Source organism: Cicer arietinum, chromosome 5, assembly GCF_000331145.2.
Source record: "Cicer arietinum cultivar CDC Frontier isolate Library 1 chromosome 5, Cicar.CDCFrontier_v2.0, whole genome shotgun sequence".
NCBI classification, from domain to species: domain Eukaryota; kingdom Viridiplantae; phylum Streptophyta; class Magnoliopsida; order Fabales; family Fabaceae; genus Cicer; species Cicer arietinum.
This window is the reverse complement of record NC_021164.2, coordinates 63818414-63834950: the sequence shown is the minus strand read 5'-3', so window position 1 is coordinate 63834950 and position 16537 is coordinate 63818414. Positions and strand designations below refer to the sequence as shown.

At 32.9% G+C, this 16537-nt stretch overlaps 3 protein-coding genes across 3 annotated transcripts in view; 1 reads left to right on the top strand and 2 right to left on the bottom strand.

The window, feature by feature from the left end:
- LOC101489641 (uncharacterized) overlaps positions 1-5325 on the bottom strand; it is a 7283-nt gene extending 1958 nt beyond the window's left edge. The window contains exons 1-7 of the mRNA XM_004502025.4: positions 4995-5325; positions 4818-4900; positions 4422-4497; positions 4222-4289; positions 2417-2501; positions 910-1037; positions 737-820 (exon numbers count right to left, since the gene is read on the bottom strand). Coding sequence (XP_004502082.1) covers positions 737-820; positions 910-1037; positions 2417-2501; positions 4222-4289; positions 4422-4497; positions 4818-4900; positions 4995-5082 — 612 coding nt within the window. The 5' untranslated portion in view covers positions 5083-5325. The remainder of the gene's footprint in view (positions 1-736; positions 821-909; positions 1038-2416; positions 2502-4221; positions 4290-4421; positions 4498-4817; positions 4901-4994) is intronic.
- Positions 5326-6302: 977 nt separating this feature from the next.
- Positions 6303-9161, top strand: LOC101489315 (transcription elongation factor SPT4 homolog 1-like). Its single transcript, XM_004502024.4, has 4 exons — positions 6303-6682; positions 6769-6824; positions 7364-7425; positions 8794-9161. Exons 1-4 carry the CDS (start codon positions 6498-6500, stop codon positions 8842-8844), a joined length of 354 nt encoding a protein of 117 aa, XP_004502081.1. The 5' UTR covers positions 6303-6497; the 3' UTR covers positions 8845-9161.
- A 3165-nt stretch (positions 9162-12326) lies between these two features.
- Positions 12327-14349, bottom strand: LOC101488988 (small ribosomal subunit protein mS80 (rPPR6)). Its single transcript, XM_004502023.4, has one exon. The coding sequence runs from the start codon at positions 14220-14222 to the stop codon at positions 12477-12479; it is 1746 nt and encodes a 581-aa protein (XP_004502080.1). The 5' UTR covers positions 14223-14349; the 3' UTR covers positions 12327-12476.
- Positions 14350-16537: the final 2188 nt, after the last annotated feature.

The window sequence follows — 16537 nt, the reverse complement described above, 5'->3', positions numbered from 1 at the left end:
TAGGGAACACTGGGTTGGATCTGGTAAAAAAATCGTCTGACACAGCATTGAGATAGGTTGGGTCAAACTGCTCATTTTTTCCAAAAATACTGCGAAACTTATTTTCACTATTTTTTTAATAGCATCTAATATATATAAATATACAATTGATGACAATATCACAATCATAAAATTCATCATAGAATACTTGCATTGCAAGCATCAATATATATACCAAAGTTGCAAGATTCCTAAAATTGCATCAAACGTTTGAAAGTATCAAAATAAATAAAGGACGACATCCTAAAGTAACCAAATCATTTTTAAGAACTGGGTTAAATGGGTTGGGTTTGATTTTGCCCAGTACTCAAATTTTTTTAGCAGTTTGCTATTTTGTGAAATCAGGATCGTTTATTCACACCACTTACCAAACCCAAACTATTTTTTTGGGTCGATCCGGGTTGGGCCGGGTTGGGTTGGTCAGGTTGGCCCAACCAATGTACAACCGTAGCATTAGTTCACATTTCTTAGAAAGTTATGCACTTGTAAAATTCACATAACTAATTTACTTATTTGTAAAAAATTGGGACATAAAAAAACTATTAAGATTTCAAAGAAGCGTTTTGGTTTTATGTAATGTTAAAATCAATTGAAGATACCTGCACCTGTAAGCTTTAGCAAAATTGCTCAAAGAGTTACAATATGCATGCATATTTTAAAACACTAAAACTATGACTAATGAAGAAAAATATCTTACCATTTGTGCAACATATATGTTTAGTCCGTGCACTGAAATATGGAAATTTCCAGCAACCCTTTGAACGTCTAAAACACCATAAACCTGCAATAGAATTAAACTAAATACTAATTTTTTTCATGGTGGACAAAAAACACCATTAACAATTCAAGGTGTAAATGCAGAATATATACCCGGCATCCTTCCCCATGTTTTAATGCCTCCTTCACCTTCTTAATAGTATTTTCAGTGGATTCATCAAAGGTTTGTAAGTGAATTTTTTGTTCTGAATGTTCATCATGATGATCTTTATCATCATCATCTGTTCACAGTTTTTATTAGGCTGTAAGTGACAAGAAAGTAACTATAAAAGAATGCAAGTCTAATACAAATTGTGAAATTCACACGTTATAACATGAACATGATGCACAAAGTCAAGTGTTTAACAGCTAACGTTTCTAGTTAATCTTTAATATGAATTTAGAAAAATATGATTTATGGCATAATGTAATGGGGAATCTTGAGTTCATTATACAAAATGGCGGGGGAAATAGAGAGAAATGTAAATCATAGGATTTAGGAAGGGTGGATGAAATGGATTAATGTTTTGAGTGCAACTCATAATAGAAAAGTACCACTTAAGTTTACACGGTGTTTGTTTGGCTGGGGGATAACGAAGAGAGAAGGAGGGGGTTTTATCAAGTTTTTTGTTTGGTTCAAAATTTTGGAAGGGATGAGAGGGATATGAAGGGCACCAAAATACCTCCTCTCTCAATTTTAACTCCCTTCCAATATTGGGAGGGATTTGGAGGGAGAGAAAATGGGTACAACGAACTCCACTACTACCGGTCCACCACCATTGGGCACCCTCTACCTCTGCCATCACCACCATCCACTGCTGAGAACCCTCCAACATATACCGCTGCTGCTTGACACCCTCCACCACAACCTGACACCCACTGCCTTTGCTGGGCATCCAAGCACCCTCAACCATGCCCATCGCCACTTGGCTAGAACCCTCCACCACATCTATTGTCACCCATGCCCTCCGCCACTGATACCGTATCTCACAGTCTCACGCCAATATCGTTGCTGCCCGACATCCTCCACACCACCATGGCTTGGCATCCTCAACCACCGCCACTGCATGGTAGAACTTGGCATTCAAAAACTATTATAAGGGTATAATCCTAAATTAGTTTTATTTTTCTCTCAGTCCCCTTGTAAACCAAACAAGGATAGGGTTATTTCCCTCTCCTCCTTGCGATGTTGGAGACATAAATGTTAGAGAGGTAGTTTATTCTATCAACAGAAATTTATGAAGCAAAAAGAACCAGCCTGTGGTTTAACAATCAAAGGTGTTTTCCAAGAACTAACTACACCAAAGGTTTAACTTTTTGATGAAGGCACATGAATGGTTTTTACACGTCAAAACGAGCCTCCAACATAAGAGCTCTTTAGGAATTCACTGAATAGCACATGCTTAGCCAACCTAATATTAAATTTAACTTTTATTCGAAAGAATAGAGCAACATTGACCAAGCTATAACTATATTCCACATGATCATAGAGGCTTTGATGTCGTGCCAAACAAAGAAAATGAACCTACCACTCAATAAATGAATTGAACCAATCAAATGCAATTCATGTAATTTTAACTTATAGTTTTGAAATTATATGCATGATGCAACAAGACATTACCATGCTTGTGAGCAACATGTTCCTTTTCAACAAGATCAGATATATATTCAGTGCCAATTATCTGGCCATAACTGTTCAAACGAAGCTGCAATAAGTCCACAAAAATTAGTGTTAACAGCCATTAATGATATGGGGATTAAAAAGAAAAACAAAAAGGGAGGATAAATTCAATTGACACAAAAATCCATGGCTATTAAATAAAAAGTAAAAAGTACCAACCATTGTTCATGTTTAACAAGTTCCTATTTGTTAATATATGTTGAAAGTAAACAAAGAAAAAGTAGAGAAATATAGTGAACTGTGTCTCACAGTTACAACTGTCAACTGCACAATAGGGGTTGAATATACTGATCTAGTATAATAAATAAAATGATACATTTTTTCTTATTTGTCTAATATTATAATCACATGATTTCGTTAGACTTATTTACAAATAATACTCTCATTACTCTCCCTCATACTGGAGCATATAGATCATGCACTATGCGCATCTAATTCAAATATCATTTATCCAAGAAAATCCAAAGGGCTAAGTGAAAACATCTACATCTACTAGTTGATAATGTTGTCTCTAAATAGGATCTTCTCTAACTCTTTGTATTTGGGCCTCTAAAGGAACATTGGATTCAAGGATTTATGTGAAGCAACTTGATTATCACATATAAGTACCATATATATAGTCTCCCCAAATTGAAATTGATCTCTTCAACTTAGCAAATTCAACCAAATAAGTTCGCAAGTGGTTGAGATGATGGATCAATATTACAACCACATTTTGTTCCTTACTCTTCCAAGTTACAAGATTACCTTCCTCCATGAGTACATGATAGAGACATGGAGAAGTTGATCCCCAAAAACAATATAGTGACATAGCAAATTATAGGAAGGCCGTTATACTGAAGCTAATGGATATAATGCAAATACTTAAAATTGCAAAAAAATTGAACAAAATAATTAAAATTGGAGCTATATTTGTCATTAAGTAATAAAAATTCATAAAATTATGGAGCAAACATACTCCTTGGTTTGAAATTAACTGAAGGAACCGAAATTAAACAACTTGAGAAATTTCTATTGAAGTCAGACAAAAAGATAACTGATGAAGAAAGGGGTAGGGCAAAATGGGTTTTTTTTCCCATTGTTGGTGCATTAGCTGCTACAATTGCAAATTTGCTGTGAAATTGCTACCTACCCTTTTACGCTAAAACTTTCTAACAGCATGCTAGCTACAACAGCCATTTTCTGTAACACAATGTGCTGTTGTGATAGCACTATTATCTTGCACTACGTAATACCCCCCATATGTGAAACTTCTATCAATGGGAGAGCCTATCAAGTCAACATCAGAATATCAAACAATCTGAGTTATCTTCAAAATGAGGCCATTTTGTGGAGCTCTTTTAATATATTTGGGTATGGATAACTACATCCCAATGGCCCTCGTATGGGAAATTTCAAAATTTCTCTGTATCTCTCACAAACCATTACTCATAGTTTGGTCAGGAATCATGTTTTGGGGGGAAAATTTGCAACACAGATTACTATAAAACTTAAGGTAGTTTATAAATCAATGCACACTAAGCAATTGCCTAAATATGCAAAGTAAACAATATGATAGCAAGTGTTTGTTTTACTTTCACAGCTTAGGAGAGAGAAGGGGTCTATTTTTTCCAACATGGAAGGATACAGGACTTCGCATAACCTTATAGCGGATATCAACATATTAAGAAATTATACAAAATACAAACTTCTAGAAATCCTAAACACATCAAAAGAGATCTATGATGGACTACTAACAAGCTTACTTTCCATATGTTTGTATCAAGATCCACCTCATGCTTTCCAGACATATCAATGGCATCTACGCTTAAAACTGCCCAAAAGAGGGCGAAAAAGAAAAACGCTTAGAATCTTCATCATTATAGAGAATAACAAATCTGAGTACATGTCAAAATAAAAAATAAACTGGAAATCAACGTGAAGCAGATAAAAAGGGCGAGCTAACCATCACAAGGTAAAGAAGGGAATGTCATATTTATATGAATTGGAAGAGTTTCTCCGCGCTTCAAGTCTACTGACATCTGCAAAAAAAGATGAGTATATGATAAGCGAAAACCATATGCATACACAACTTTTGTTTTTTCACACGGCCAATGTGAGTATGTTAATTTGTTAGTATTATGCTGGAGGTAGAAATCCACCTTATGACTCCACACCTTAACTCTCCCACCCCAGTACACAACTATTGTTAATATACAACTTAGAACTAGTATCATTGATATTCACATTAAAAGCCATGAGAACAAAAAAGTTGCAACTAGACACTTAAATTTATTCCAAAATTAAATAGAAAAACAGCAAAATTAGGTTTCTAGATTGAAGTAAAAGAAATAATGCAAACCTCGTGAACTGTGTAAGTTGTAAGATAATAACCCAGCTCGTGCAGGAACAAGGTGGCCATTATAATTAAACCGATTACGGAAACTGCAACCAAATAACAAAAAAAAAAGTATTTATAGTAAAAAGATTAAAAAAAAAGTTTGGGGGAGAAATGGATCAGGGAAGAAAGAGTTAATACCAAGAGCACCGGATTGGGTTTTGTGCAATAAATGATCCTCTGCGCGAGGAAACGCATCGAGGTTCTTAATAAGTTGTTTCATTCCCATGTTTGCCCTGTCCTTTTGGTTTGTGTGATCAATTGAATTCACAAAGAGTGTGAAATGTTTTGTATGATGAATTGGAAAAGGGAAAATGAAATTGCTGGAATTGGAGAATGAATTGAGGGGTAGATAAGTGGAATTTTGAGAATGAAAATGGAAGAGAGAAGGGAAAATGAAAGGAGGAAGCAACGCTTCACCCACCCGCCCCTTCTTCCAAGATGCTGTTTTCTTTGATTTGATTTTTTGGTCTCTTTTCAAATAAATAAATAAAATCCCACCCCACCACTTCCGCTGTCCAAACAAAATTATGCGTAGGTAGTCAAATTTGTTCGTGGAAATTGATATAATCCATCCGTCCAACACCCATTCGTAAGAAAATTACATATTTCTCAAAATTAATAACTCCTTTTTAATTATTTTTTTAATGATATCATCCGATTAATATTTACATTAATTATTTTTAATTGAGTATTTTTCATCATTACATAAAAGTCAATTCAAATGATTTTGAATTAAATAATATTCTTTCGATCTCATATTAAATGTTTTATTTAAATTGGATATAATATTTTAAAAAAATAATTAATAATGTTGATTTAAATAATAAAATAAATTTTATTTACTTAAATATTCTTATTAATTATAATTAATAGATAAATTTAATGAATTGTAATACAATAAATAAAGATATATAATTAGAAAAATAGTTAATGTTATATTAATATTATAAATTAATTAATAATTTAAAATAAAAATGATAAATAAAAATAACACATTTCCTTTAAACACATAAAAAATTGAACGAGAGAATAAAAATATATGAAAAAAATAAAATAAATAAAAAAAATTTCGCAAAATTCATATTGTAGAAAAAATATTATTTTCTATTGAAGATCTAACAAAGTCAATTGATTAAATTTTGAATTTTTTTAATACTATAAAACTTTTTATAAATTATAAAAAATTGGTTAAATATCACTATATTACTGTACTTTAGTTTAAAAATCAAATTATCTTAACTAAATTTAAATTCTTGATTTTACTTTTTGATAAACAAGTACTAATAATTAGTTAAATTAATATTTGTACATCTTTTATGTCTAACTAAAATTTAAACTCTGGTTGGATTTCTTTATTTTTTACAATACGATGTGTACTAATGCTGCCGTGACTATTTTTTATTGAGTATATTTTTCTCAAAAACAGAAAACGGCGTCGTTGCTTTCTTCATTGCCTAAGCCCTAACCAGAAAACACTTACAAAGAAATCAACAGGTATCAGAAGTCACGGGCTCATCTTCTCTCTAAGCCCTATCTGAGTCCCATCACCCACCGTCGCCTGAGCGCCACCGCCCCTACCTCGACGGATCAAGCTTTCTTCATTCCTCATACTCACGAAGATCATTTCTGTGACCAAAAAAAATGGGAAGTGCTCCACCTGCTCAAATTCCTACAAGCTTTGGTCATGAATTGAGGGCTTGCCTTCGTTGCCGCCTTGTCAAAACCTACGATCAGTTTAGAGAGTCCGGTTGTGAGAACTGTCCATTTTTTAAAATGGAAGATGATCAAGAGCGTGTTGTTGATTGCACTACCCCCAATTTCAATGGGTATGTTTCTCTCTGTTAATTCTTTCAATTTATTAATTTCATTTTGTTTCGTTTTTTTTATTCTATTTTATTTGTTTTTTCCGCAGGATCATTTCAGTAATGGATCCAACTCGAAGCTGGGCTGCTCGTTGGTTGCGCATTGGTATATATATTCCTTTATCTTCTTTTATACTTAGGCTGTGTTTGCATAAACAACTCAATTAAATGCTTATAGCATAAATGTCTGTATATAAGTAAGTGCATATGTATAAGCTATTTCTAAAGCAAGAGATAAAATAAAGTCATGTTGTTTACATATAAGCTATACGTTGTTTTCGTAAGATATGGTAAAAACCTAATTGAAATATGCTGGAAACAGTTTATGTACATGTTATAACTTATAACTCATAAGTTGTTTTCATAAGCTCTTCCAAGTTGTCTCACAAGTATTTGTGCCAAATAAGCAAATCTAAACAGATTCTTATTATAATTGTGTCTCTTGCCTTGCTTTTTAGTTTTCTTTCCATTTACAATTTTCTGATGACAGCATTACTTTGTAATATACAATATCATCATGATACTTTTTTTCAAGTTTATGTTTTTTATTTTATTTTATAGTTTTTTAGGTAAATTTCAATCTAGATTGAAGATCTTGTACACATTTGAGGTGTAGAAATTTAGGTTCTTCTCACTATGTTGCAGGAAAATTTGTTCCTGGTGTTTACACACTTGCTGTCTCAGAGGCTCTTCCAGAAGAGATGCAGGTTTGTTTTTTTCCTTTCTATTTCTGTAATATAGATTCACCATATACTACAATTGTTTGTATTGTAAACAGAAATTTTATTTTTGTTTATACATAGTTGTCTCTTTTCTAGTATAGGATTGACGAATAGTCATTTGTTCAGTCAGTGTATCAAGCCACATTATTTGTTTCAGCACAGCACTATATTTTGCTTCTCTATTAAGAGTTTTGTGGGTTTTGTATGTTAATTATAAGACCACAAACATGATATTGGGTTGTCCATTCTCCTCTCTTCCCCAGCCTACCGAGACCGTAAATTGAAGTGATGAAGAGTTGTTTTAGTTTTAGTTGCACTATCCATTAGAATAATTGATTGCTCTCCCCAACTTAGGAATGATTTTGAAAGTCTTCTAGTAGGTAACCCAAACTCCATGAAGTTCAATATTTTTATGAAACTAGCGGTGTGTTTGTGTCTACTGTCTAGAATCAATTGTTAACTTTTGTGACTTCTGGCTTATTTGGTAGCGGGCGAACAAACACACATATTTTTAATGATCTCCCCAGGATTGTCTTTGAATTAGTTCATATGACTCAGCTTTGGTGTTCAACTCATACTTTTTAAGGGATTGGTAAATGTTGTTGTCTAGACACCGCTTTTGGTGTTTGGGTCATAATATACCTAGTGTCACCTATAGAAGATTGCCAGCTTGATGGAATGGTAGGATTTTGAGTTTTATAGCAGCAATCACTATAGACTTGAATTTTATGGCATCTATCAAATTCAGTTTGGTCTACCTGTTATTGTCTTGTTAAGCCTTTAGATTGGTGGTGATTGTGTGTCTAGACCCTAGTTCAGTTTTAAGATCAGTGTTGTCAAATAGCCGCTATAGCATAGTGGAATTTGAACAAATCGCTATTGATCCGCAATCCACTATATAGTACAAAGTGTTGTCAAATTTTAACAAACCGCAATTTTCTGTGGCATAGCAGAATTCGAACAAACTGCTATTTTCTATGATCCGCAGTTGACAACACTGTTTAAGATCTAAGTTACTGTTAGGGAAGCTCTGAAATCACAGGCTGAATTATGTGTAACACCGTCGCGTTGTTGGGACTATTGTTAAATGCTTAAGTGGTTATAATGTTTGACAACTAAAATGAGGTTATTTTTGCTGTGAATTGTTTGTTCCATTAGGAAGTATGAAGACTTGGTCTTACTTAACTTGTATTACAAAGTAAAAGATATACACAAGTTCGTTCTGGCTGCCCATTACACATGAAACTTAATTTTGTTGCCTTTATTTTGTACCACCCTAGTTTACAGTTAACATGAAATACAGTTGTATGTTGAACTTTGTTTATTTATTTTGTTGCATATGCTCATTTGCAGGCTCTTTGTGAAGATAAGCATGTGCAGTATATGCCTCCCAAACGATTGTGAAACAAGTAAATATCGGCTGTGACATCTCTAACTTCGTTGAAACTTAGTCTGTATTGGTGTGGATTTTATTGCTAGTTTGTTCGAATGCATTTTTGAAATGTCTTGCTAAAATTATCTGAACAGATATTAGTTAGTGTGTACATGAGAAGTCATGAATCTAACATATGGACTTCTTCTTCTGATGCTTTGTTGGCCAAAGCAATTTCTCAAAACTACTATCATTTGCATGCAAATAACCAAATTGCGTCCTTTTGGTCATGTTGGAATTTTCCACTTTTGGTTATACATGGATAGCACCAACTAGTTTTGTTTTGTTACTAGCAGTGAGTTTTTAACTCATACATATGTAGTAATTTAATCCTAATGGTTTAATAGCACCAACATCTTATCTCTTAGTGTCAATGGTGCAAGTGTTGTCTTTCGAGAAGGATTAATGTTCAACAGTGGCGTTTTCATGATGCGTCAAAAACCTTTCATTTTTCGGTTACTTCCAGTAGCTATTTGTTTTGTTGAATTTTTTATAATAATTATAGTTTTCGTTCAGGATAAATTTACAACGTAAGAAATAAATTTTATAACAATCATTTGTTTTTCTAACTTATAACTTAACATTGAAATAAGTAGAGAGAATGAATCAGAACAGTTGTAAGATATGACATTGTATCAATTAAAAAGCAGTGGAGCGGAGCTCGACTAAAATGCTCTAGAGGGCCACTAAAATAAATTATTATTTATAAAAAAAAATATGCAAATTATATTATATATAAAAAAAAAATAGTTGTAAAAATGATGGTTGATCATAAAAAATTAAACTGTATGATTTAAAAATAAAAGTAATGTTCTACGCAGACAATTGACATCGCTTGATGCAGTAACAAAAGATGAAAGCAAGTTGCAATCGATGCACAAAACATTATACCTCTTCAAAGAACTCTTTGAATCTAAACTCAAACTCGAAGCACAAAACATTATACCTCTTCAAAGAACTCTTTGAATCTAAACTCAAACTCGAATCACTTTCATCGACAAATTTATAACCATTCACTTCTCTCTCAACCGATTTTAAACTTCATCAAATAAACAAATTGCAAAAGTGCTAATTCAACTTCATCAAATTGTACCGATGCAGCAACAACAACAACTAGTATAATCAATTAAACAAGAATAATTTGATGAAGCAAGATAAACAAACAATAGAACAAAACAACAATTCAACAGCGGTTCAATAAAAACGACAACTCATAAGTCACGGAGTGGCCTGGTCGGTGGTGGCACAGGAGGGAACGGCAGAGGCGCGCGAGTCGCGACATGATTACGGTGAGGGACTGAGGGATTTCGCGAGAGGTAGAAGTGATTTTGTGAGAGAAGGCTGGGACAGAGGCGGCGCTGCCGGCGCAGATCAGTTAAACGGCGGTTGGGAGAGGGAGAAGTGAGAAATTCTGGACCGTAGAGAGAAGTGTTTAAGGTTTGTGTGACATTATCGTAATTTTCAATTTTAAGTCAGGATATTTTAGTAATTTCACTTTAATTATGTTTTTTAAATGATGGGCAAGCTGCAACGCTTCTATGTCTACACCATGATTCGCCACTAGTAAATGGTACTGAGCATTTGAAATAAAGTGGGAACTGATTAACGTGATGACTTTCATGAATCAAATCATACCAATTGAGTCAATTTGAATGGTTTTGATATCCAATTTAAATCTTAATAAAAAGGGTACACACACAATTTCAGCATCCCATCCTGCACATATCATATAAACTATCAGCTACCACATGAGTACTATGCATCAGAACTATAACTACAGTTATTTCTCAAAAGATGTTGAACAAGTGTGCTAATGCCCAGTTAAGAGTTATTTGAATGAAATATTCAACTGAAGAGCTAGAATAGATGAAACTCATTCCGGTGTTGGATTGGAAACAAGGTGGAAGGAAAAATTAAAAGCACTTCATTAATTAAAAGCACTTCATTAATTAAAAGCACTTCATTTTTAGTCCTATCTCTTGTGGTAGCTTCATCGTGAATGATATCATCAACCAGCTTGTCAAAGACCTTTTCAGATCTTTCATTTCCAATAAATAAAGAGCAATGTTCTGATCAGTTGGTCCTTCCTTGTTGAAACTTGAAACTATTAGACCACACCACAGATCTGCGAAGCAAATCTGCGCCAAGCACTTTCGGAGAAAATTCGTGTCACCTTTAGAACTTTAAAGGGATGCTAAACTGCACAAATGGGCCTGAATTCCATTGACACAACCAATAGTTTCATCACAGAAGAACAAATTTCCCCTCCATATTGGATCAGGAATAGGCTGTGCATCAACACTAGAATTCATGATTGGTGCAAGTACAACAATAAAAGATTGTTGACATCAATTATACTCGTATAGATGCTGCTGGTGCCCCTCGAGATAAACCAATGCTAAAGATAGGCAAATACACAAATAAGGGCACGGACAGCAAACATAGCACATAAGGGCCAGAATTTAAGAGATCAGTCTATCCATCATAGGCAATACAACAGTTAACACCTCTCCTGGCTTTAGATGCATAAGGATCCATATTTTGTTGATAATTCTCTTAGTTTATGATATGGAAGGGAACCAAATTAGTTGTGCACGTTCCTGTGAGCCTGCAGTGGCATACTCCAACATTTCTATCACAGTACCAATTATCACAACAATGAGACCTTGTCATTTAGACCAGTCAGGCCATTTTCATAACCGGATGACAGGTTGTAAACAGGATACAGATCAAATACACCGCACAAAAGCTGAATTGAGACAATCACAACATTTAGAGTTGCCTGGACAGCATCACTAGATACTACAATTCTTTTAGTTTATGATATGGAAGGGAACACCAAACTTGTTTTGGTTTTCAGGAGACTAATTGTTGGCATCAAAGCAGCTTTTTCTTTTGTGAGGAGTTTCATTACAAAGATACTGGTTTTGTCTACTATTGGTGACTAGTGTTTATTGAAATGGAATTGGTGGTGCAAGATGCATAAAATAAAAAGGTGTTTTGTGAGAGTATCAGACTATATGAGCAACATAAAAAAGAATGCATTCCACTTTTTTTGGTCAAGAATGAACTCCTCTTTAACAGTGTCAGACTCAGAGTATACTTCCTAAAGATGCATTTATCTAGCTTTCTCTCAATTAAATTACAATGTTACATTTTAAGCTACAGCCTAACAGTTAAACAAAGAATACACATGACGTTGAAAATGGAACACACAATACCAGCAATAATAAAAATATTTAAAAAGACAAGAAAAAAAGGGAAAAGACATTTTTAAAAGATTTAATTGTTATTACATGCTACAATATCTATGAGCATATGTTTGAAAGGAAACACCAAACACACAAGAAAGAAGCACTGAAACAGCACAATATAAGTGCTCCGTATTGTTGTTATCTGACATTAATTAGAAGAAAATAAAGAAATCTAAAATTATACTAGTGTCAACATCAAATAGAGGAATTAAAGAAGTTTAATTATTTTTAAAAGGCCAGATAAGTCAAACTCATCAACAATCACTTCAAAAAAATCTCCTCTCAGTTGTTTTTGGCATGGAGATTGATTGTAACCTAATAAAAAAAGAATAACAAATACCACATCATGTTTAGGCCACTAAACTATCGCTTTGAGCCTCGACAGCCTCCATTTCCGTCTCTTTGACAGCTCTAACTAGGGCCCTAGTGATACCCTTGAGATGTAAACCATTTTCTTTCATTTCTTGTTGCAACTTTTCTGCTCTTTCCCAATCTAAAGCCTTCAAGCAGAGAGACTGGATGAGCTTCTCGTATTCATCGGCAGTAGCGCGGACACCAAAATCCTTCATCTCAGCCAACAATTCCAAAGCCTCGTCAAACCGTTCCAATTTGCAATATCCGCGAATTAGAGTGTGATACATTACAGGGCCTAACTTCGAATGCTTCTTTTTAGCTTCTTCCAAGATCTTCCTAGCCTCTTCCATCTCACCGCCATTCGAATAAGCACTAGCAATAACAGCATACGAGTACACATCCGGTTTCAAACCCCTACTTTCAAGTAGCCTCAAAATCTCCACAGCTTGTCCCATTTCTCCAGCTTTCGAATAACCAGTAATAACAAAATTAAAAACAGCATTTCCAGGAAGTGGACCATCAGCAATCATTTTCAAAACAACCTGCTTGGCCGCATCAACATCTTTAATCCTACACAAAGCTTGAACAACAGCCGAAAACGGCTTTATCGCAAGTTTCCTCTTCTCCAACGGTATATCATTCAACACCTCCAAAGCTAGTTGTACATTTTCATTCTTATGACATAGATTAGCAACCAAAAATTTAACACAAGCCAAAGGTGGATACATCTTATTGTCAATTGCTGTCATGTACACTTTATGCGCTTCTTTAACCTTTTCGCCCTTACACAACCAAGACAATATTCTACCAACTTTTTCACCATCAGGAATTCTCTGTGCATCAAGCATCTTCTCACACACAGAACAAGCCAAATCAAAATCTGATCTCCTACAAAGAGCTTCAATTGTAAAGTAATAACTTTCAGCATCTGGTACACACTGAAACACGTCAAACCTTTCAAATACCTCAAGTGCAGCCTTCCCTTTACCCAATTTTGAGAAGCAACTTATCAACTCATTAAGAATAGTTACATTGATAACCCCACTTTGTTTCTCCCCAATTTCCTTCACCAATTCCCACAGAGAGTATATATCTTTGTTCCTTAATGAACCACTACTATTGCATATTGTGAAAACAAGTGATTCCACAACTGTGGTGGATAATTCAAGTGATTTGTTTTCATTCAAAGCCCACTTGAAAAACCTCACAAGATTCTCACCTAAAACCAGAGGAACTGTTTCAATTGCTTTGATGAAAAAATCTTGATGTAAACTCAAATTCATGCCATCAAGAGAAGACTCAAACGACCCATCATCACTATTTTGAAGAAGAGACACTACCTTCTCCAATTTTTCCTCATCAATCTGGTAAACTTCTTTTACCTCTTCTTCTTCTTCAATTCCAATACCATGTTCAACACCATCATCGTTATTATTCTCAACGCCGACACCATCATCGTTTTCTAGGTGAACAGCATCATCGTGGTTTTGAGGAGAATAAGAATCGACGGGGGAGTCATTTTGAGAGGCAACTTGGTTAGAGAAGAATCTGGGGTTGTTAATAATGTTGGAAAGATACGAAATTTGGGGAAAACCGAGGGAATAAGAAGATGATGTTGTTATTGATTTTGGGGAGTTAAGAATGAAGTTAGAGAGAGGAACCTGAAACTGAAATGGTGGTGAGGCATAGGCGTTGTAGTGGCGAATAGGGTACCTTTGCCTTGCAAGTATGGACCTCCACATTCTTTCGATCTTCTTTCTTCCTGCTGCTCAACCGGTGCTTCTGTCTCTCTCTCTCTCTCTCTTCTAATTCTTTGTTTCCAGTGTTCAACCCTGACCTAAACTATGTCCCAATTTTTTTACCCGTTAGATAAAAAAAAATATATATATATTAAGTTGTATAATGAAACTTCTGCTTTAAATATAAAAAAATAAATGTTATGAAAATTACAACATCTATCAATACAAGAAAATACTATGAAAATTATAATATTGTCCATTTGAAAGTTTGGTCTTTTTGTTTTATTGAGGGACTCAATGGTAATGTACTATGTTACTTTTTAGTTCAAATAAAAAACATATAACTGCATTGAAAAAAAAACATAAAAAATGGCACTTAAACTACAATTAAAATTTGAAGAAAAAAAATGCTGCACATAAAACTGAATAAAAAACTGCAAAACAAGATCAACAAAAATGCACATAAAATTGGAAAAAAAAAATTGCAATTGAAATATATTTGTCATCTAAATAATTGAGTTCTAAAGTAAAAATATTAAACAATGCATTAATGAGACAATAATATAATTAGATAAAGAAATGTTTCCAATTTCAATAATGTAAAATTATATAATTATCGTTTAACATTAAAGTTTTAGCGGGATCATTAACATATAAATTAAAGAATCGTGTGAGACAAATATTGATAAATAATTAAAAAAAAATTGAATAAATATTTATTCGTCTTTTATTTTAATTTCTTTCTTTTTACTTCCAATTTCTCACCCCCTCTCCAATATCAAAATCATTTACAAAAACTAAGTTACATCTTCTCATTTTATTTTATTTTTTTCATCTTCTCATTTGTATTTGTAAGTGACATATCACAAATGCTTGTCAATAATAAATATATTAAAAAAATATATGATACTAATACTTGTGAGTGATTGTAGAGCTTTAGTATTTTCAAGTATGATTGTATATGTGATAGATTGCTTGCACTTAAAACCATTGCCTTATCCTTTACCTTGAAATTCCTTTTATAGACTTATAAAGAATGATGACAGCTCATCTAGCCGTTGAAAATCCAATTATCTTATTTTAGCTTTAGTATATAAGTTTTGTTTAAAGCATAAATAATCTTGCTTTAAAAACCAGAACGATTTTCATTTATATTTTGAGAAGTGCTGAACTTTAGAAAATTTGTTAGTTGTTTGATGTCATGTTTTTCTATGTTTCGTGTGCAAACTGCTTAGAGGTGCAGTTGCAGTGTCTAATCAAGTATGTCATGGTTATATTTGTTGCTTTATCAATATGAGATTGATTTTGCTTGTTTGATTATGATGCATAACTTTTATCTTTATTTAAGTTGTTTTTGAATGGATCTTTCCAATATGATCTTGTATACATCTGGTAAGTTTGTAAAGAATGGTTTATTAGCAAATCAAAATCGATCTTTATCTTATTTCCCTTTTAAAAACATAAACATTAGTGGTTTGATGAAACTGAAGGTTGTGAAGAACGATATGTTTTTCCAAAATTTTGTTTTTATTAACCATAATATTATTCTATTATCATAATGATATTGCTTCTTTCAACATGATCGTGTGTTGATATGCTTAATACTTATCTTTAATTAATACACTAAAAAATATATGTTAAATACAAAACACTTTTTAGAATCATAATTAAAAGTTTAATTAACTTTGTTTGATTATTATCAAAATATTAAATTGAAGTTTTGTCTCAACATATTTGAAATTTGATAAATATAAAAAATTATGAAACAACTATTTGTCACTAATAAAGAAAAAAAACACATAAACAAATATTTATCATTGATAACTATTAAAAGATACAGACATTTCTTTGTTGATGATAAATATTAAATTAATATTTATTGTTAATAAATAAAATAATATTTTTAATTTAAAATATGAACCAAACACTTGTAAAATATCAAGATCGTGTCACTTATGCGTTAGTAAGAATTTTTTGCTAGTATAAAATGAAAATGCATGTTCATGATTTTGCTAAGTTATTTTATGTATTCCTAAAAAAAACTTTATTTGTGGGATTTAAGTTTTATGTTTTCGATTTTACGAAGTTTTATATCTTATTTTGAGCACTTCTAACCATGCAACCAATTATGAGTGATTTATTGTAAGTTAAAATGCAATTTTGGCAATAGACTAAAAAATATATATATGCAATTTTGGCTTCAAAATTTTATAATCTACTATTTATGTTTTTTATTTTGAAAATAGTAATTTGATCCCATTTTATCTATATGTATAAAAATTTAATCTTTAATTTTAATTAGGTCAACATTAATGTAT

Excerpts from the sequence above, each read along its gene's own strand:
- LOC101489315 (XM_004502024.4), top strand. The coding sequence starts at position 6,498 with ATGGGAAGTGCTCCACCTGCTCAAATTCCTACAAGCTTTGGTCATGAA. Across the intron at positions 6,825-7,363 it reads TGCTCGTTGGTTGCGCATTG|GAAAATTTGTTCCTGGTGTT; the intron begins GTATATATATTC and ends ACTATGTTGCAG. Across the intron at positions 7,426-8,793 it reads CTCTTCCAGAAGAGATGCAG|GCTCTTTGTGAAGATAAGCA; the intron begins GTTTGTTTTTTT and ends GCTCATTTGCAG.
- LOC101488988 (XM_004502023.4), bottom strand. The coding sequence starts at position 14,222 with ATGTGGAGGTCCATACTTGCAAGGCAAAGGTACCCTATTCGCCACTAC.